Source organism: Rousettus aegyptiacus, unplaced genomic scaffold (genome assembly GCF_014176215.1).
Source record: "Rousettus aegyptiacus isolate mRouAeg1 unplaced genomic scaffold, mRouAeg1.p scaffold_m13_p_18, whole genome shotgun sequence".
Lineage (NCBI taxonomy): Eukaryota > Metazoa > Chordata > Mammalia > Chiroptera > Pteropodidae > Rousettus > Rousettus aegyptiacus.
This window is the reverse complement of record NW_023416293.1, coordinates 11,660,110-11,681,618: the sequence shown is the minus strand read 5'-3', so window position 1 is coordinate 11,681,618 and position 21,509 is coordinate 11,660,110. Positions and strand designations below refer to the sequence as shown.

Below are 21,509 nucleotides of genomic sequence, written 5' to 3'. Positions count from 1 at the left end.
CGGCCGAATACACATTAGCAGCACCCGGGAAGCTTAAAAAAAACAGGTGCCCAGGCCCCTGCCCGGAGACGATGATGTAGTTGGTGTAGAGCGGGCCTGGCACCTACACTCTCAGAAGCTCACATGATCATGACACGTGGCCAAGGCCCTCCTGTTGGCGCGAGGGCCCGGGGGAGCGCTCAGGGCTGCCCCGGCATATGGAGAGGGGTCTTTTAGAGTCACGGGGCTAGGCAGAGGCACTGGAAGGTTGGCGGTGTGCGCGCGGCGCCTTGTGTTCGTTGCTACCCACCCGAAGCAGAGAGGGAGGCCCGCTGCCCCTGGGCGTAGAGGCAGCCGTGGCCCAGGGGCTTGCTGCCTCTCGCTTATTCATTTATTTTCTAATCCCTGGCGCCTAACTCATATTAGGCTTCAGTAAATCTTGCGTTTACGGAGGGAACTTACTTCAGCCTTGGCGCTGACCTGTGTGTTTTTTAGGAAAGTGATTGTGCGTTTCTTGGTTTGTTAGCCTTAAAATGGGAATGTTTAATGGTCTCGTGAGGGGTTACTTCAAGGATGTGTTTGGCTTGCAAATAACGCATTTGAAGTTCATCTAAACTCAGAACGGATGGTGTTGTCAGAGATGAAAGATGACAAGTTGCTGCCCCAAAATGCGTTTAGTGCAGGGTTTCATCTCCAGGGGTTCTCTTCAGAGTCACCTGGGGCTTCGGGGACAGAAGCACACCTGGGCCGCACACCTGGAGATTCCGACTGATTACCTCTGAGACGGGTTCTGGCGTCTGGAGTGTTGAAACGCTGTCCGTCTGCTCCAGATGCTCAGCCCTGCCTGGGAATCCACTGCGTCAGTGGCAGAAAGCAGTTTTTTGTCGACATTTTTATTCAGTAAATTTGTTAATTGAAGTTACATAAAGGTGCAACCCTCATCCCCACCCGCCCCCCCCAAGACTTACGCTTGGGAAGTGGCATATTTTTTCCCCTAAATCTCACTGGCTATAAATTAGTCACCTGGGCCCATCTTGCTACAGAAATGTGCGAGGAAGGGGAACGGGCTTGGTGGGCCGCTGGCACAGGCGCACGTGGTCCTGGTCCTCGTGTGACGTGTGGCCTTCAGCGTGGAAGAGAATAATATTTATCCCCTTTACTAAAACCCCAGACTCTTAACGGAAGAAGTACACAGTACGTGAAAGCAGCTCGACGATGTGCAGTGATGTGTTTTTCCTTCTCAGAACATTTTGATGCCCCGGTGTTTGACTCTCGCAGCAACCTCGTATGGCAGTTAGACTTATTTGAATATTTTTCCAGTTTTGTAGAAGCAGAAAATTAGATCTGAGAGGTTTAAAAAAATAGCCCAGATTCTCATAGGTAGTAAGCGGCATAACAGAATGTTGGCCAATAGAGATTTAACATCAGTAATAAAAGTAACTATTACTTGTTCAGATTGAGTTCTCACTTCCTAGTTATTGTTCTTTCATTAAATTAGGTTTGTTTATTTATTTTTTTTAAAGAGCTTTGTTATAGTAATAAAAAAAATTACATATTCTTCTCCGATTATTTTTTGATAGGGCTTCTGAAGACCTTAAGACTCATATGGTTGTGGCTAATTCGATAGAAGACTTTCAGAAGGTGCTAGATTCTGGAAAGGTAAGAGACTTCCGAAGTTTTGAATATAAAAATATTTCAGAAATGGTATTTTATGGCTCACGGAACTTAAGTGATATTAATGTCTTCTTCAAGTCCAGTCACACAGAACTACTTAGTGTTACTCAGCACTGCACACTCTTTTCCGCTGGCTTTCCTGAAGCATCTCAGTGTTATATCATTTTTGGATACCGCTGTGAACTCCTCATGTACAAGCATTTTCTCAGGCCGGACATGCTGGCTAACCAGCATGCGATCTCTATGAGCCCTCATGTTTTCATTATTGAACATCTTCATTTTGTTTTTTCAGCTTGTTGTAAGTTCCTAAAGCAAACCTCATTCTGGCTTTGGAAATGTAATGTCCAGATGCCTAAAACAAGGTTAAAAGTCCGTTTCTTTCAACTCTTGACTATATATTTACTCAGATATTCGCTGATTGAACTTTCTGTGTAATAAGGGGAAAGTAATGCTCATTCCTAAGCCGGTTTTTTCAGAACGAGTGGGTACTTCTGGCTCCTTAAACTACATAATTTTTCTAAGCAGTCTGAGGCTCTTTAAGATTTTATCAGCTTTTGTGTTGTCCGCATGCAGATGTTCCTGGCCAAAACTTTTAATTTTCATAAAGAAGAAGTCCTGCTTCGCGAAGTTATTGATTACTGGAATAAATCACTTACAGGCTTTAGGAGTCTGTTATACATGCCGGCCGCAGTCTAAATGAATTACCCTGGCTCCGCAGAGGCGCGCCTGGCACTGGAGTTTTAGATCCCCCTTGGACTCAGTTTAGTGCACTTTCCCTGTATCTTTCTTTCTTTCTTTCTTTTTTTTTTTTAACTCATGCTGAGAATGTTAAGGCAGAGTTTGCATCGGTTCTGGTCGTAACCGAGTGTCTCTTATTGTATGAGCTGGAGAAATGTTAATCTCTCTGGCTGTCAGTTTACTAGTTGATAAAATGAGTACAAAATCAATAACCTTCAAATGGCCTTCAGATGCATGACACTTCAGTATTTAGCCTTCTCTTATTTCTCTTACTCGATTGCCTTCGTAATCTTCCACCTTTCTGGTTTTCATAATTTGTCACTTGACTCAATATAATAGAAAGGTGGTAGTCACTTTTGCAGTACAGTCTATTAAGGCATTGCATAAGAGTTAATAAATCAATAGAGTAAGTATGAGTTAATCCATTGCTTTCAAAGAAATGAACCTCAGCAGATAGTAGTGGAATCATAGCTTTTACTGTAATATCAGAGAATCTGTTGGGAGATTTCAGCATCTGTTCCGAAGCAGAAGATAGCGTTTTACTTGCGTGGCCAACGCGGAGACCGAGACGTACTGCTGCTTGTTGCCCACGCTGTTCCGTCCCCGTCTCCCCCATGCCGGCCGGCTGAGCCGTGTCCGCTGACCGTCAAGCAGCCTCTGAGGCCGTTGCAAGTAAAACTATTATTCGCTGGAAGGGGAAGAGGCGGGAGGGTCCTTGGAACTCGAATGTAGGTGAAAGTCTGATTTTCTGCTGTTCCCTGTTAGTACAAATGAAAAAAATATTTACACTTGACTTACAGGACTTGATTTTAGTAAATTTTTCCAAGGGGATGGTCTCAATTAAATGAAAAATCAATATTATTTGTAATATATGTTTTTTAATGTTGATGTACATTACTAATCTATTGATCACTGTGATTTTTGAGTGTGGATATTTCGTGTCATTAACATTTTTGGCTACAGAATGCAAGATACTATATATTGCAATAGACTTTATCTTTTTAAAACATAGATGTTGAAATTATAAAAAATAAAAAGTTACGAACTTTGCCATGGCTAGATAAATAGCCTAAAAATGTCTACTGTCCTTTTATATTTGAATTATATGCATAAATAGAAATTTAAGGTTTTATCATCTAAACTTTATCTTGGAGCTAGAAAGAATTAAAATGTGGGGTTTTTTTGCAAAATTATCAGTTTTGAATTCAAATACAAGTAACATTTTTTCATATGTTACACTATTTTAAATTTTTAAATTCTTAGAAATATCTTCTCAAAGCTTAGCAATTTTTTCTTAGAGAAAAACTTTACTGTAAAATTTGTTAAAGTTATAAAAATATAGCTATGTGAGTTAGTCAAAGAATTTTCTCAAAAACAATTTAAATTTGTAATTAAATTGTAGTATTTTTATCATTGCATAAAGACAATGATTAAAGTTTTCTCCCCATTCTGTCTTTCGTAATGAATTTTAAACAGTACTTTTATGAATGTACTTCTTTTTCATGCTTTTTGTTTGTATAAATGCTAATGATTTACCAGGTTTCAAAATGGGGACGTTAACTGGTTATTTAAGCTCTTAAATCTCTAGGTTTGCCTTTGCTTCGCTTTTCACTGCACAGTTCCTATATTAAAATTTTGCAGAATATTTTTTACTACCATCCTTCCTACCATCCTTTCGCCCACTCATTCTTCCTCGCAGGATTTGCCTCTGAATTTATCAGCTCTTTTTTACCTTAGGAAAGATTATCAAAATAACAGGCTGACGTGTTTTGCTGAATAAACATAAGAGACACAGATAACTAACTCTCCCTCGTCCCACGGTGATATTCACCCAGTGCATGCTCAGTTTTTAAATAATTTCTCAATCTTTGTCCATTTTCACATTATTCTTAAAAAAAAAAAAAGCCTTTTGAAACTTGTGTAACCAAGCCCCCGGTGCCGGAGGTATTTGCAGGAGGGACTGAGCGTGGGACTGAGCTGGGGTAACTGGTCAGAGGTCCATGGGGAGCCGGGGCCTCTGTAGCTGCTTCTAAGTGTGCGTTTCTGATGAGTGGGGGTTTTCCACACCTCGATCTCCCCACTACCAACGCTGACCTCTGGGAGTTTTTTATAGGACCGTTACATAAATGTTACCGCAGACGAATCTCATCTTGGAGTAGACATGCCATGAAAAATTGAGGATTCACAACTGAGAGAAGTCTTAATTCTCATCTAACATCTACATTTTACAAAGGAAACTCAAGGCTAGAGGTTTTTTAAATAGGTAGTGAATTTCAAATTTAGTATAACATCTCGGGTCTCTTGATTCTGCCTCTTATTCTGTATGGTCTGTGCCAGGAAAATTTGGGTAGTGCCATTTTCCTGATACAAAATGATTTTTGACTTTCAAATACCCTCGGACTTGAAAAACGATTCGCTTAACCTTCAATATGTTAAACGCAGTGCAACGTAAGGCAAGGTTTGCTGGATTGCTAATTGTTATTGTCGACGACACTTTAAAAGTCCACTGTTTGTCACCTCCCTCTGTCCTGATGAGCACTCAGGAGGCGCAGGCAGCGGTCCAGACGTGAAGAGGGGGGCTCACGAGGGGGCCTCACTGCCGCCCCTCCTCTCCGGGCGCCGCGGCGTAGCCACTTCTGCAATGGGGACACTGGGCGTGTTGCACAGAGGTCTGCGCTATGTCCTCACGTCCTGTGACGTGTGGGTTCGGGGTGGCGGGAAAACTTTCTTTTCTGTCTCTCGCATTTCCGAGCAAAGTTCCAGTAGGTTTGCAAGGGCGCCGCGGCCTGAGAAGGCTGCGGGACCCGTGCCGTGTGCTTGCAAGTTCCGCAGAGAACTCAGGGGTCCCCGGCGTGGCCTAGGAGGAGTTATAAACGCTCAGTGTTGTCCCTTTTCTCGTTAGATTGCTCAGATTCCGTTCTGTGGGGAGATCGACTGCGAAGACTGGATCAAGAAGACCACCGCCAGGTACGCACGGCCAGCGGGAGCCCCGCGTGCCGGGGCGGGCGGGCTCGTGCCGCGAGAGCGCGGTCACTGTGCTGTGTTTTAATTCCAGGGATCAGGACGTCGAGCCCGGCGCCCCGTCCATGGGAGCCAAGAGCCTCTGCATCCCCTTCCAGCCCCTGCGCCCGCTGCCGCCCGGGGCGCGGTGCGTCTGCGGCAGGAACCCCGCCAAGTACTACACCCTGTTCGGCCGCAGCTACTGAGGGTGCAGCCGCGCCCGCCCCGTCCCCAGCCCGCCTCACCTTGTAGCGCTCGGGCTGCTCCCTCCCCACATGGAGACAGTTTTATGATTTTTCTAACATAAATGTTCCGAAGGGAGGGCCCATGAAACACACACTGCTTTGCCTCACGGTGGGGAAGAGCTTTTCTGTAAACCTGCCCAGGAATAAATGTCATGGACTAATGCTGCGTGACGTAGTCGTTTGTTTCTGAAATACCCGAACTTTACACCACGAGGAAATTCCTGCGAAGAGATGAAAATAACTGAAAATGATGTCTCTTCGTAGGAGTTCCCTGACAGGTAGAGGTGGTCAGAAGTTGGCAGCTTTGAGGGAATTCTGTAGCAAGTAATTATGTTAAGGAAGGTGTCCTTCACCCAAAGCCTGATGCCATGAATTAACTTTTAAGATTCACCTAAAATAGTAAAACTTTCAAACACCTTCACTGGCGATGCTTTTCAGGAGAGTGCAGAAACCCGAATCCAAACAATATCCTCTAGGAAATGATCACCATTTCACTTGCGGGTGACAGCCATTAGCTAGGGACCTGATGGTCACAAAAGCAAAGGTGTGCAGCAAATAGGGCGAGGTGTGTTTACTAGGACCGACAGCGACAGCAGCTCGGGTGGCCTGCTGCTGATGGGGAGACTCCGTTCCGAGAGCTGAGCAGCACACAACGCTCCACAGAACAAGCGAAGAGACGGAATTTTGACCGGAGAGCCTGTCACCCTACTTCTGTCTGACCCCAGTTACTGATTTGAGTCATCTTTCTTATGACTGGTGTTCAGGGCTCATCAGCAGTATCAAAAGGTATCACGCATACCTTTGGCCCTTTGCTCGTCACTCGCTGTGCCATTGATTAGTAAGTCCGAGCGCTCTGTGCGGTGTCTGGCAGACAGCGGTAAAACCAGACGCGGTTCTTCCCGGCTTCATCTCGGAGTAGTTCTGCTTCAGATGCAAAGTCAGGCGGTGACGGGGACAAGGAGAAGGAGCAGCGGACAGGCCGAGCACTGAGGGGGAGGCCATTGTCTGGGTCACCCTCACGGAGACAGGATGACGTCATTCCCACCAGCAGCAATACACTGAGAACTGTCCCTGTGCCTGAGGTGACAATCACAGTTCGGTCACACCATCAGGCTCGAGAAAGCAGACAGACACACACATTTCCTGTGGCTCAGTAGGGGACGTTACACCAGTGCATTTTCTCACCTTTACTGGAAAGTTTGAGTTAGGCACGTCTATGATACTGATGTGGCGTAAAAAGATTTTTATCGAGTCTCATGGAATAGGGACTTCTCAAAATACATTTTAGGTGTGCCGCCAAAACCGAGTGTTGCCGTTAAGAAAGACCTTTGGAGTGCGGGTCTTACCTCCTGTAGGAAATACTCAGTCAAGTCTTCGGTCGCCGTATTTAGAGTCACGGTGCCACCCCCGCACCAGCGCCCACCACTCTCCGTTGACATTCAGTACATTTCCTGACTGACTTTGTTAATTATCTGCCTCCCCGGCGCCCGCCAGAACGTGAGCTGCCTAATGGCAGTGGCGTTCGTCTCAGTCCCTGCTGTCTCCCCAGAGTCCACAGTACGTCCGATGGTCTGGAGGAACTCAGTGAATGCTTGCCGCGTGGTTGGACGAAAGACGTCGTCTTGGTGCAATTTACTACACAAGTTGTTCATGGTAGAAGTCTTCACTGTTAGACTATTAAGGGAATTGGAGACCATTTATGGGATGCTAAGGGAATTATCAAGGCTACATATAGTAGATTGTTAAGATTTAATCAAAGTCAGAGTATGGGGGTTCTCCAGATAAACCGAACCAACAGACAGATAGACAGAGATTCGTTATAAAGATGTGGCCCACACGCTCGTGGAGGCCGAGAAGTCCCCAGGTCTGCAGTGAGACACAGCAAACAAGAGCCCTGGGAACCTGACGGTATAGTGTCAGTCTGAAGGCCCCCAGGCGGCCATGCCCGAGACCAGGAAGGCGTCACGTGTCAGGTGAGGCCCGAAGGCAGGAAGAAGCCAGTGTCCCCGCTGGAAAGCATCGAGAGGACCCAGGAGGGCCTGGTCCGGCCTTCAACTGGTTGGACGAGGCCCACCCACATGGGGGAAGGCTGCCTGTTTTACTGGGTCTAGATTCAAATGTTAATCTCATCCAAAGCGCCCTCAGAGAAATCCCTCAGAATAACGTTCAACCAAATGTCTGGGTCCCAGCCAAACTGACACACAAAACTAAGCATCACAGTCAGACTACCTTCGGGGAAGAAAAGGTCAGGTGTAGTCATCCCGGGCTCTTTCCCTGGAGGACCGTGTGTGGGCAGGCCGCCGAGAACAACAGAGGCCGCTATTGTTTCAGTTATTCGGGAAATGGCAAACCATTAAGGGATATGAGCGACAAGATAAGATTTTTTTTGAGAATTTCCTTGTATCAGTTCAATCGTAATGTGGCTTTCTTCCTGAAACCAGTGGGTGTTAATGTCTCCAGCTCGTGCAATCTCGAGGTGTGTGATCTTTCCCGAGCTTGGGGAATGTTTTCCTCGCCTCGTTTTTGAGAACATTCGGGAGTCGGGTGCCTGTGTATTCCAGACCGGCGGGCAAGGCAGTTAAGTCACCCTCGCCTCACATCTGGCTTTCACTCACTGTAGCTCTGATCAAGAATATTCCCTGTTCCATGCAGGGAACAGCATTAAAACCCAAACAGGACATGATTATCTGTCACGGGACCTGTCTCGCCAGAGCAGTCACTGCTTCCTCATCAGAGTGTGGAAGCCAGGAAAGGCCAAGGCCACGGGCGAGCCAGAAGTCACAGGGACTCTTGACTTCTGCGATTAAACACACAAACAAATAGAAGAAATCCCCACGTCCGTATCTGAAGCCTGCATCCTCCATGGGTCCCCCGCTCACGTGACCGCTCCTGCTTAATCGCCCTTTAAACGGCTTTATGGCTTTATAGCGGCCCATAAAAGGTGATTTCCAAATATGACAAGCGCTGAAAGGCTGAAGGGGAGAGTCTTCCAGGAGTTGCAATCACTAAATCCGCGGCTTCTCCTCCCAGAGCTCTCTGGCCTTCCCAGAAAAGCAAGAGTTGCCGCCGGAGAGCCGAGAGCCAAGAGCCGAGAGCCATGGGCCGGTACTCGGGCCGCAGCTTCCGCCTCATCTTCATGAGCGTCCTGAGCATCCTGCTCTTCGTGATGGAGCTCACGATCGCCTACCTCGGCAACTCGCTGTCCTTGGCCTCGGACGCCTTCGCCGTACTCTCTCACCTGCTGTCCATGGTGATAGGCTTGTTCGGCCTGCGGGCCAGCGGCATCACCCAGCACAGGAAGGGCACGTTCGGCTTTCTGCGGGCAGACGTTGTGGGGGCTTTTGGCAACTCCATTTTTGCCGTGGCCTTGATGTTCAGCATCCTGATCGAGGCCATCAGAAGGTATATCAATCCCGAGAAGACGGCGCAGCCGCTGCTGGTCCTCAGCGCTGGGATTATCGGGCTGTTCTTCAATGTCCTCAACTACTTCATCCTGGACTGTTGCTACTGCACGGCACGTGGGCCCAGGGGAGACGTTGAGACAGGTAAGTGGCCCCTCAGGTGTTGCAGCCACCTGTCCGACGGCCGGATCGTTCGGTCGGCCTCTTATCCCTGGGACTTTTCATAAGGTCTTTTCAAAAGAGTCACCTGCAGTCCGAAGTTTCTTGCGAGCGGATTGGCAGCAGGCCACTTTTGTCTTGGGGGTGAGGGTGGGGGGGGGTCTCCTTTAATTTTTACAGGGAATGAAAAAGAGTTCAGACAGACAGGGAGGAAAGGTACTCACCAGAGCTGTATCGGGAACAATATGAAAGAAAGTTGGACGGTGGCTTTGAAAGCGGTTACTTTTAATTAGTTACTTTTGTTTCTCCTTTAATGAGTTACTTTTGTTTACCCAGATGTGGCATGGCCCTGTGTGAATTTAAAAATAAGATTTTAATGTCTCTGTAAAACATGTTCAAAAATACTGCACTGTGTATAACCAGTTCACGCCGAGCAGGGTATTGATCACTTGGCTAGGCTAATAAACTCTGAGGAATATATTCAAGGATTGTTTAATAAAATGGAGAGAGAGGGGAAAAAAAGGAGATGACCTAGAGAATTTAGTTCTCTTTCGGATGGAAATTTTTATATGTATTTATTGCATACATCTGTCCTATTTGAGAAAAATGGAAAACTATTTACAGGTGATTCTTTAGGGGGACCCTAGGAGTGGGCACCAAACTTACTGGATCATGTGTCAAAAGACGGAGTTTTAAATTCTTGGAAGAGAACGATAAATCTAAAACAATAAATCCACAAGATAAATGATTAGATGGAACTGTGTTCTTTTACTGCCACAAATGGAATTGTTTTTAAAAGTACATGAAAACCTTCCGGCAGAAGAGTAACTTCCTGTGCTTTTTGAAGATGTCATATGGCATGAGCAGACCAGGTTCAAAATCATGGCTTCCCCACAGGGCAGTGGTCCACTTACTTCACGAGCCTGTGTGCCCACCTGCAATGTGCAGGTGCTAAGGGCGAAAACAGATCTTAGGGTTTAGCCCTTCATAGGTACTTGGCAAAGAGTAATTCTTGTTTTCCTAAAAATCCCATCGCAAGCCTTTGAATTATGTGATAATCCTGTATCGTTGAATGCCAATGGCTCATTTGGATTTTTTAAAATTTCAAGATTCTCCTAATTTTGGTGCTGATCAGTTTTCTCTGACTAGAAGGGACACTATATACCTGGCCTGGGAAGCCTCAGAGCCTACATGTGCATTTTTTAAATTGTATTCCTTTTGTCTTTACTGCTACCGTAAATTTTGTCGGCTGGCTCTCATCCTTTATCCTCTCTCTGTCTAAATTTTCCTATTGGCAGAAGGTATGTTATGAGAGCACCTATAATGTGTGTTAAGTATATAAAAGGCAGCAACCGAGAAACTAGAATCTGTATCTTTTTGTATTTAAGAAATCAACTAGGGCCTCGTCTTTCTTAAAATACAGAAGTTAGCGTGAGACCTTATGCCTCGTTTACATCAGTCGACATGCAAAAATTACTTCTCGGGGCGCCACGTTGTGAATTTCACATGCTTGATATGTGAAAACAAATGTATGTTTTTATTGCCACATATCAATTTAACACGGGAGAAGGGACAGCAAACCCTTAGTAGTGACCAAGGAAAAGGTGTTGCTGAATTTTTATAATAGAAATTTCACAGTGTTTAAACCCTCCAAGTAATTTTAGGATAGCTATTTATTAGCTCCTTAGCATTTATGTCTAGAGTTATGTGTTTATCACTTTGGCTAAAGTATACCTTTTGATATCCTTCCCATCACCTAAATAAGCTTAAATTAAAAAGTAAACATTTGGGTTAGATGGATCTCATACACTGACATGAACTCAATTTCAAATGTCTCCTAGTCTCACGAGAAATGTGATGAATCCACACACACCGATTTAGACTAGGAGGTTTAAAATATGAGAGGGGAAAATGATTCTTGATGTCAAAAGAGTCAATCTAGATTTAAGATAAAGAATTTCCATATGTCTAGCACCCCAGCTTGAAGCATTTTAAAGTGCCTATCAACTAAAGGCCTGTGGTACCTGCAGGCGTCTGATCAGAGTCAGGCAATCCATCCCTTCTGCAGAGTCTGCAGCCAGAAAGAATTTCCTTAGCAACACTTCGGTTTCCCCTGGGTCTCTGGATCTTTAACTTATTCTGCTCCGCCTGTCTGGTGTAGGAGTTGATACCAGTTATAGTTTACGTTTGAGATCACAGAAAAGTGAAAAATAAGACCACAAACTTTAAGTTAAATGTTAACAACACAGATCGTATGTACAGTTTAAGGCTTTAAACATCCCTGGGACTCATGGAGTAAGACGTGTTGGAGAATCAGACAGACGAGCCAGGAATCTTTTTAAAAAAAAAAACCTGAGAGAAAAAGAATGTCTGGAAGATCTGGCTGGGATGAGGGAGCCCGGCAGCCTTAGATCCATACTCAGCTGGTGCGAACCCAGCCCTGACCTGGAAACGACACGGTGGAGCAGGTATTTGGGGCTCGAGTGGCAGGCGAATGCAAAAAGTAAATATTACAAGCATGAAAGAAAGAAAGAAAAAAAAAAAACAAGCGAAATGAGTTTGAAGTCCAAACTTTGGATATTTGGGGGTGTGTCTGGGGGAAGAGAGTCGTGCAGGGTTTGGGGAGAGGGGGTTGGGGGCGACAATGTGTGGATTCAGACCTTCGGGATCACGTGGCCTCGCAGTTTCCTTTTTCCAGACCCGGGGACTAAATCCGCTTCGTTTACCTGCTTTCCTACTCCTCGTTTACTTTGTTCGATTCTCCTCCACTTTCACGCTATCTTTTATGTTCGTCTTTTATTTCTGCTCATTCTCCAGGCTTGAGTTTTCTTTTGTGACTAGCGGGTCTCCCTGTGCCCTTGACTTGCACTTGAATGGATACCTCACCGTACACTTTAAAACAAAGGTAATTTTGTGCAGCTCTGCCTGGGATAGACCAGGATTGCCATTCGTCTAATCTATAAGTGGCAAACTTATATCTGAAATATCTGTTTATTATTTTTAATTTTGAAAATTAATTTTTTTTTTTTTTTTTTTTTACAAAATGCTTTTCCTTTGAATTTATTTAGGTTATTTTTGTTTTGATTCCAAATTGTGCTTACTTTCTCTCTGAAGAGAAAGAGGGAGGGAAGGGGTGGGGAGAGAGAGAGAGAGCGAGAAAGAGAAAGAGAAAGAGAAAGGAAGGGAGAGAGGAAGGGAGAGAGGGAGGAAAGGAGAGGGAAGGAAGGAAGGAAGGAAGGAAGGAAGGAAGGAAGGAAGGAAGGAAGGAAGGAAGGCAGGCAGGCACGTAGGCCTTGAGCTCCTGTTGCTGGCTCTGTCTACACTCGCTTTCTGTGAGTGGCCGTTGCTTTTCCATCCTGTGTCTCAGGGACTGCCCCTGCTGCCCCTACCCCCAGAACTGCTTAGGCCTGTGAACACGGCTTCCTAAGGAGGCGTCTCTGTCACTCCGACAGGCTTCTGCCTGCCGGTCTGCCGCAGCTGGTTTTGGAGCTGAAGCTGTTTGGCATCTTTGAAGCCTGTCTGGTTGCCCTTGGGCCAGCTTTTTGTCCCTCCAGACAGCTGTCTTTCCGAGGCTTCTGAATGTTCAGGCCCCGAGTGCCGTGTCCTCCTGCTAAAGCTTTTCTCGGGAGGTCTTGGAGAAGCTTCCAGTGTTTTGCTTCCTTATGTGCTTGTTCTTCAGGAAAACTCACTCGCGTTAGAAACGTTTCATGGTTTATCCAAGTTCTTCCCTTTCCTTCTCTCCCACACGTAAGCCTGGCGTTTTTGTTGAACTTTTTTCCTTTTACTTTGTCATTGTTTTCTGGGCCAGGCACTTGTTTTTCCAACGTAGGTGTTTTGTTTTGTTTTTTTCCTCATCACAGTGAGAGAAACGAAGTCAGTGTTTCATGGGTCTGCCAAACGCAGCTGTTGGCCAAACAAATCTTGTCAACATTCGCCTCTCAGAGTGGATCACCTCACTCGAAAACCATTTCCCAGCTAAACCAAACGTCTAACCCGGGACTGCGCTCAAACGATCATAATCTCGCCTTGAACCCCTCATCGCGCCTCACTGACCCTGTGCCCGTTTTGGGTCCTGACTCTGTTTCTTGACCTGTTCTGCGGGACACAGGCAACCCCACCATCTACAATAACTTTTGCTTTGCAGCTCACCTAATGATATCTTAAATATCTATGCTAATCTTCCTAGCCTTCTCCTCTCAAATAATCCAAAATTTCTGGAAGCTTCCTCCAGCTGTGCCAACCTTCGCATAGTGGTTTCTTGTCTCGGTTACTGCGTAACGAACCACGGCAAATTCAGTGGCGTGGAACCACCGTCATTTTGTGGGCCTCGGGATTCTGTGGGCTGGAATTTGGAAGGGACACAGTGGCAAGAGCCTGCCCGCTCCACGGCGCCTGGGGCCGCAGCTGGGAAGTCGCAGAGGCCGGGGGCTGCCTCCCCTGGAGGTGATGAGCTCATGTGCCTGACGCTGGAGCTGGAAGGTCTCGGTATCTAGGACAGCCGACTGGACCACCTACACGTGACCCCTCCGGATGGCTTGGTTTCCTCACTCTGGAGTGGCCTCAGGTCATTCTGCTCTTCCACGTGAGAGTTCCCTCAGACGAGGGCGACGCTTCGATGCCTTGGTTTTGGCCCGACGGTAGATCCTCTGGGTTACAAGCAAATGACAAGATGGAAGACGCGTCATCGTGCCGCAGCAGGGCGTGTGGACCAGGAGCTGTACTTGTGGCCGTCCTGGGGAAAGCAGCCTGCGCGACCTGCCCTCCGGCTACGACTCGAGGCATTCCACACACGCTGGGGACTCCTTAAGTCTCGTCCCCCGGGGCGTTGGCTTCAGGTCCAGGGCGAACGAGGCTCCTCGGGTTACAGCTCCTTGAGTGTCTTGCTCTGCATCCGAAGATGTACGAGCTCAGGAAACGAAGCGCCCACTCTCCTCACGCCCAGCACCCGAAGGCGGGCTGGCGGCCGCACTCCCCGGGCTCCCTGATTTTGGACAGTGCTCGCAGTTTTAAGAGGATGACTTTTAGTAGCTCCCCGGGCCTGGTCTTGTCTGGTGGTGGTGGTGGTGGTGCAGGGCAAATTTCCATCAGCTCTCCGACATCTTGACTTTCTGCCTCTGGAAATTTCTGTTTCCCAGTACCTGAGCTTAGCTCAACTCAGCTCAGCTCATCATCTCATTCTGTCTCATCTCCTTTTAAAGAATATTTAGGTATAAGTGCATTTCCTTTCCTTTTTTTTTTTTTTTTTTTTTTGCATCTGCCTGGCCTCAGGAAACCGCTATCTTCCTCTGGCTTGGTCCGTCTGTCGTTTCTGAGCGCAAACTACTCTCCCTCTCATTTTCTTTGCGCAGTAAGACTGAAGCATATAGAATAACCCAGTCCTCAAGACTCACAGTCACGAAGTCCTATTAAAACAGCCCCGTATGTAAAATAAACCCATCCCATTATCTGCCGAGGTCAAAATACTGCCTGGCTCACACTTATGGCAGACTTAAAACCCAGTAGCTCCTCCCCTGGTCTCATCTGGAGGAGCCTCAATCACTGTGTGTTACTTTGGCCTCTAGATTTTTACCTTTATCCTCAGGGTTCTTGCCAACTCACCAGCACATTACGGCTTTAGGGACTAATAAATAATATGTTTTTCTTACTCTCCTGAGCTTTGAAGCAATTGATAGATAACATATAGATGCCAGTTAATGTAAAATATCAACCGTATTATAGATATCGAAGGCTATGGCTTAGATGTATAGCAATCAAGAGCTTTTTAGTAGTCCATTCCAGAATTAGACTCACCTCACCCACCAGGCGGAGCCCGCCTCATTTCTTACAGATCGGGATTGCAGGTCCCTGTGAGGGGAAAACCTGAAAGAGAAAACCCAGAAGAGGTTAGCTGAGCGTGCTCCACGCTTTCGGCCATGCTCACTAATCCGAGCAGTTATTCTGCCTCTGGGGAAAGTCGGGGACGTGATACTAAGAGGCCATGAGCATCACTCCTGTGCCCGTGCCTTTTGTGGAAATGTGACATTTGGGGAATGGGAGGCACTGACAAGAACCACGCTGACCGTCTGCTGGGTGACCTATTTGTGTTGATGGGGGAAGGCAGACTTGGGGCAGGCATTCTGAGACAACATGTCTAAACCGAAGCCGCCAGACGCCTGAGCCTTGGAGCCCGCCCCTGCCCCTTCCCATACTATTAGCAGACTTGGATCTAAGCATCCTGCTCAATAAATAGCAAAGATCCAAGACTTAGAGATGCTACTGAGAAAAAGTTAAAAAAAAGGAACCAGCAAAAAGGCATATGAAAAATGCATGGGAAAAATAATAATTACCCCAGGTAACAGAAGACGTTTTCAGATAAAAACATGCATGAGAACTGCCAGAATTCAGGGAGAAGGTGGATGGTAAGAAAAAGTACGGAAATGAAAACTCACATCGGAAGCAGTGAGACAGAATAAACACTATCGAATGCAACCCGAGATGTGGAAGACAGGCTTGAGAAGTGGGCCAAGGAGTTTAAAGTGACTAGAAGAAAGACAACAGATCTGGACAACAGTGGAGACACTCCATGTACACACTAGGTGTTTCCTGAGGCAGAAAGCAGATAAATGTACCGGAAAACCTACTCAAAGGTACGGTAGAAGAATTTATTCTGAACTAAAGGAAGATAAAAGTCTGCAAATCAAAAGAGAACATTGATACGGAGCCATCAATCCATATATTCTGGAGATATTTCTGAATATCGAGCATAAAGAAAGAATCCCATAGGCATCCAGTCAAAACAAAACAAAACAAAACAAAACTGTCACCTACAAGGAAACAAATTTTAGGCCGGATTCAGATTTCTCCACAGCAATATGCAATGCCAAGGTATAATGAATCAATATCTACACAATTCCAGGAGATAAAATATTTTTTTATCTCATCAAGTTTTTTTTTTATATACTAAGAATTTTGTACTCATGAAGTTCTGTTCATTTATTATGGGCAACATAAAGACATTATAAAAATAATTTATAAAACCCAAGAACCCTTCTTAAAAAAAAAAAAAAAACATTAAATGAAATCCAGTCAACCAAAATATGAATCAAGATGAGTTTAGAAATCAGAAAATGATTGTATGAAAAGACTGTGGGCATTAAACCCATTTAAATATAGAACTGTGGCTGAACTACTTTCAGAATTCCAGATACAGAATAGAGTATGAATGTTTTAGACATTAGTGGGAAGATCTTCAGAAAAAATCATTGAATAAAGTTAAATCTCCCCCTAAAAAAGAATTAAAGAATTTATGGAATAGTGATGTTAGAAGCCTAGGGGAAATGGAACTCACATATATATTTTTTTAAATAAAAGTAAAAAATAGGATTATCTTTCTTTGGAGATGATAGAATTGTTTACCTTAAAAATACCAGGAAATCCATGAAACAACTATATGAAGTAATAACTGAATTTAGTGAGATCAGAGAATAGAAAGTTGATATAAAAAGTCAATTACATTCTATACACTAACAACAAACAATTGGAAAATAAAATGAAGATAACGATCTCATGCATGTATGATAAAAGTATACATTCGTGTACTATTATTGTGTGGCCATTTGGCGAGCTATCAACAACTTTAAATGCCCATACTCTTTGACTCAGTATTTCTAGGAATCTATACTGCAAAAAGAGAGCAATGTTATATGTATGCACAAGGACGTATTCTACAGAATGTATTTACGAACGATCACAACTATCCCCATAACGATGAAAAAAATGCAAGCAGATAAAAAGGGAAGCTCAATATTCATCAGTGGGCATGAGAGATGCTTAACTAGACTACGTACATCGCTGCAGTGAAAGAGCATGCGCAGGTAGGACCCCCCACGGCGTCGTCGTTACAACAGTGAGGAGGCCTTCCTTACCCTTGACGTTCAGAACTTGTCCTTGCACTCAGTAGTGCAAGGTTCTTATTTGCATTTTACCAGTTAGGCTCAGAAACTTAGCGAATCGATCTGAGTTGTATAACAATTTAGTGTCAGAGGTCAAGACTCTTCTCCAAATGTCAGATTAATCTTTAACACAGCCCCTCATTTCGTGATGATAGCAAAGTTGTGTCTCCCAGCCCGGTTCCTTTGACCTTCTCCACTCTCCTGCCAAATAATAGCAGATGATAAGCTCACGACGAATGAGGTGCAGCTCTGACGGCTGAGAAGCTTGGAGTTTTATATTTGTAGAGTATTTTATTTTAAGTATTTTTATATTCATAAGGTGTTTTATTAATCGCTATTTTACATTAGTAATACCTTTTATGAATCAATAGCTAATTAGGTCTAAGCTAATTAGATTATTTGACCCAGTGGAAGTAGATGATCTTATAAAAAAAATCGGGCACTCTAAATAACTGCGAAGGGGACACCATGGTGTTACTTACTAGAAATCAACAGTAGTTCTGGGCATAATGACAACCGGAAGTTAGGGAAAGGACCCACCATCTGTGGACCACCTGCGGAACTCACGCTGGTCCCTATGCTATCTCCTTTGACTCTCGCGACCATTGCCAACAGAGTGAGCTCTACCTCCAGGCTGCAGCTAAGAACACAGATCCCGGAGAAGTTAAGTGCCTTGCCCAGTTGTAGCAACTGAGAGAGCCAGGTTTCGGGCCCCGGTCTGAGTAGCCCCCAAATCTGCATCTCTCCACTACATAACCCTGAGCATTTAACCTGTGCATTTGGCAGATAAAGGGAAAGGTATTTATTTATAGGTTTTATTTTAACATCCTCCCCCCACCCCACAACACACAATTTTTTCCATAATTTCTTGGGCAAATGACCCTTCTCATTTTCATATAGTCTAAAAACTAAGGTGAACCTAGTGGAGAAGAAATCTAACTGTTTGTGTGATATTGTTTCTGATAAAGAACACAGACAAGAGCATTTATAAATTATTACGTGACGTAAGGCTTAACTTCTAGCCACAACTATTATTAGGTTTAGAATTGATGTCAAGGAGGAAGTCCCATTTCTTGCAACTTCTAATTCTTTTGCCTCCGTTTGACTTGGAAATGGTCCGAAGCTGACATTTCCCCCTCCTGCTCACCAAGCCGGAGGAATCACACCCCAAATGCTCTCAGTATGTGGCAGAGAATTTTGGATATAAATGTTTCTTAAATTCCCAGTTCTGCCTCGAATCCTTTCTCCTCTTTCTCCCGAGAGCCGTGGCCCCTTTCGATTGCCTGTCCTCACTTCCTCTCCCGCCTCTCGGACCTCACGCATGGGGTTCCCCCGTGTGTCTGGATGTGCTCTTGTGATCCAGAGATGGTAAAAGGGCACAGACCAGGCCCCATACGATAACATGGCATCGCCACTGTCAAATGCGTCAGGGAGCCCAAACCCATCAACCCTGGCGCAATATAAAAATCAACGTCATTCTTTTACACTGCGCCCTGGGAAGTCGGTAATTTGGGTTCCTGTACTTTGTATGTGGTGAAGTGTTGTAACTCAAACTGTACTTGGTATCTTAGTCCATTCAGGCTGGTGTAGCGAAATGCCATAAAGTGACTTATAAGCAAGAGAAACTTATTTTTCACAGTTCCGAAGGCTGGAGTCTGAGATCAGGGTGCAGGGATGGTCAGGTCACGTCCATGGGCCAGAGCCTTCTCGCTGTCCCGGCGTGGCCATAGGGGCTGGGGAGCCGGAGACGTCTCTTTTAGAAAGCACAGATCCCCGTTCATGAAGACCCCACTCGCTGCCACCTCCCATAGATCCCACCTCCTAATCCTCTCATCTGTGAGGGTCAGGGGTTCCACATATATGAATTTCGGAGGGACACAAACATTTGGTTCTAAGTCTGTTTGACTCCCGCGCTCATATTATTAACTGCTAAGCTTTCCTGCCTTTCCAGTTTTCCTAAAGTAAGTGCAAAATTTAAATTATCCAGAGTCTGGTCTTTTCTCGATGAGCTGATCGTGACAGTTGATGTTATGGCAGTTTGCTCCTGGACCAGTGCTCGGAGCAGACTGACCACTTTGCTGCAGAATCAGCGGCATTTTGGGGAAATCGTGGAGGTGCCACTCCTGGGCAGGCCGATGGGCACGGCTCAAAATCCGTCTTAGAGCTGCCTCCTTCCACACAGCTGCAACACACCAGGCTCACGGACAATTTCTCCCTGTCAATCAACCAGCTCTGACGACTGCCTACTTTTTCTTTTTCATATTTCATGCCTCTATCGTTAAAACGAGTGGTCACCATTGGTAACGAAGCTCTTAAGGTATTCTAAAAAACTCCGAGGGACAAAAATGTATACTTTTGGGCACAAAAAGGACCTTTGTGTTACAAATGTTCATATATAAATTCATCGAGTCATAATTACATATATATGTATGTGCTATATATATATTTACATACAAATATTTACATATGTATATAAAATACAAATAAGTAGATAAATGAAACTGTATAAATATTTATATATAATTATATATTTTATATATCTAATCATAGTTCGTCAAAACATTTTCTTAAGCGCATTTTCTTGACACCCTTAGCCTTTCATAAAGTCCAGAGCAAGGCCCTGGGCAGAGCACCCGAGACGCTTAGGGCTCCCTCCTTCCTGTGCTCCGTCCCCAGCCACTGGCTTTCTAGTTCCCTAAACTGTCCTCAAGGCAGTGACATCATCCTCCTTATCTGCCCTGATACCTTTCTACGGACCCCAGGCTTTTCTCTCAGTTGTGCATGACAAAGGAACGCAGCCGGCAGGGGCCAGGGTGACCTGCCAGTGGGTTCCCAGGGGACTTTCTCTCTCACCTGGACTGCTTGGCCAGCCGTCTGGTTAGCATGTTCCAGAGGTTTCCTCGCTCGAGGGCAGGATGAGCCAGGACCCGGGAGGGAGCCGCTCGCGCTCCGGGGTGAGAGAGAGTGCCATCCGTGCGCTCCGATGGTCAGGCTCTGTCACGCGTGCCGTGATACGAACACGCCGATGATGAGACGCGGACCTCTGCACCCTGCCTTTCCCTCCCTGTGTCCAGGCTTTTTTTTTTTTTCCCTGACAGCTCTTTTCTTTCTTTTTATTAATAAGCAGCTAACATTGTTTGAGAGCTTACTACATGCCGTGCAGTGCCGGGAGCTGTTATAATCCCTTTACACCTGTTAACCCGTCTAATCCTCACGACCGTATGGAAAGGCACTTTTGTCACCCCCTTTTTACAGCAGCGACATCGGCCCAGACAATTAAGGAACTTGCGCAAGGCCACGCGGCTTCGAAACTGTCATTGGCCTTGACCTCCTTGCTTCTTTTAAATTATTGATCATTTTAATACTCGTTTTTAGGGAATGCTCTAAATGATAAATTTTCTCAGGTTCCCCGGAATGGAATATTTTTCTAGGGGTGGGGAGGGGATGCTTAACAGGCTCCCTGAGTTGGGAGGCTTATCTGGTAAAAGGTGGAACCCTCAGATCAAGGACGTTTTAGCAGAGAGCATTAAACGACAAGACTATGTTTCACGAGGCAAAGGCTCGAATTAGAATGCTCTGCCACCAATGGATTCTATGCTTTTTCAGAGTGAGACATTTTAAATCATCTCCAAGCCTCAAACTGATGTGTCTTTTTCAGGAATGGTTCAAGTTCAGGGTTTGGGGATGGAGGAGAGAGAATAGAAATCACCGGACCACCTTCAGATCCCTTTTGGAATGTGACAAGTTTTTAGAAAGCCAGACCTATAAAGAAACCGCACCTCCCGCCCCACCCCCACCCTCAAACCCACCCCACTCTGCACACTGACCTAGAGGAAGATTCTTCTTCAGAGGTCCCGCTCCTGGGACGCTCTGGGCCGCCTGGATGAATTTTCCTTGGAACAGAACCTTGTGTCAACAAGGAAGTCTATTTGGAATAGACCATCATGGAGGTCAGTCGACTGACCTATGAGTGTCAGGTCAAGCTGTGAGGGCCACATGCGGGTGAGCGGAACATGCTCTCCAATGGAGAATGGGACAGGCACACAGAGGAGGCACGCTCTGGTTTCTCTGGTGGCCAAGTGCATTTCTGAGTGCCGGGTGGCAGCGTCGTACTTTTAACAGTGTGACCTGTGCCCTTCTCCAGGGCTGCCCGCAGCGTCGCCTCTTGTGAATGCGGATCCTAAAAGGGGTGGGGGAAAGAGACGACACCGCGCCAAGAAGGGGGTGGCGGAAACGCCAATGTGTCCTTAAAGAAGCCCGTGGGCGAGAGGAGGGGATGAGGCTGCTGGACCTCAGCGGCAGCGGTGGGGGCGCGGAGTCAGGGATCAGCTCGGAGCTCTCAGGGCGCAGAGCACGAAGCGCGGCGCGCGGGGCAGGGGCGC

General features: G+C 45.8%; 2 protein-coding genes and 1 long non-coding RNA gene across 4 annotated transcripts in view; 2 read left to right on the top strand and 1 right to left on the bottom strand.

Moving 5' to 3' along the window:
- Positions 1-5,797, top strand: part of EPRS1 (glutamyl-prolyl-tRNA synthetase 1) — a 42,084-nt gene extending 36,287 nt beyond the window's left edge. For both annotated transcript variants that reach the window (XM_016165076.2, XM_036235448.1), the window contains exons 30-32: positions 1,560-1,638; positions 5,294-5,358; positions 5,447-5,797. In XM_016165076.2, the coding sequence (XP_016020562.2) occupies positions 1,560-1,638; positions 5,294-5,358; positions 5,447-5,597 (295 nt within the window). In that variant the 3' untranslated portion in view covers positions 5,598-5,797. The remainder of the gene's footprint in view (positions 1-1,559; positions 1,639-5,293; positions 5,359-5,446) is intronic.
- Positions 927-21,491, bottom strand: LOC118613366. The gene is made up of 4 exons (XR_004955430.1): positions 20,955-21,491; positions 19,981-20,121; positions 14,987-15,055; positions 927-3,149 (listed from the first exon to the last, which is right to left on the bottom strand). It is a non-coding gene; the product is annotated as an uncharacterized LOC118613366 (long non-coding RNA).
- SLC30A10 (solute carrier family 30 member 10) overlaps positions 5,933-21,509 on the top strand; it is a 29,621-nt gene continuing 14,044 nt past the window's right edge. The window contains exon 1 of the mRNA XM_036235449.1: positions 5,933-9,181. Within this exon, the coding sequence (XP_036091342.1) occupies positions 8,734-9,181 (448 nt within the window). The 5' untranslated portion in view covers positions 5,933-8,733. The remainder of the gene's footprint in view (positions 9,182-21,509) is intronic.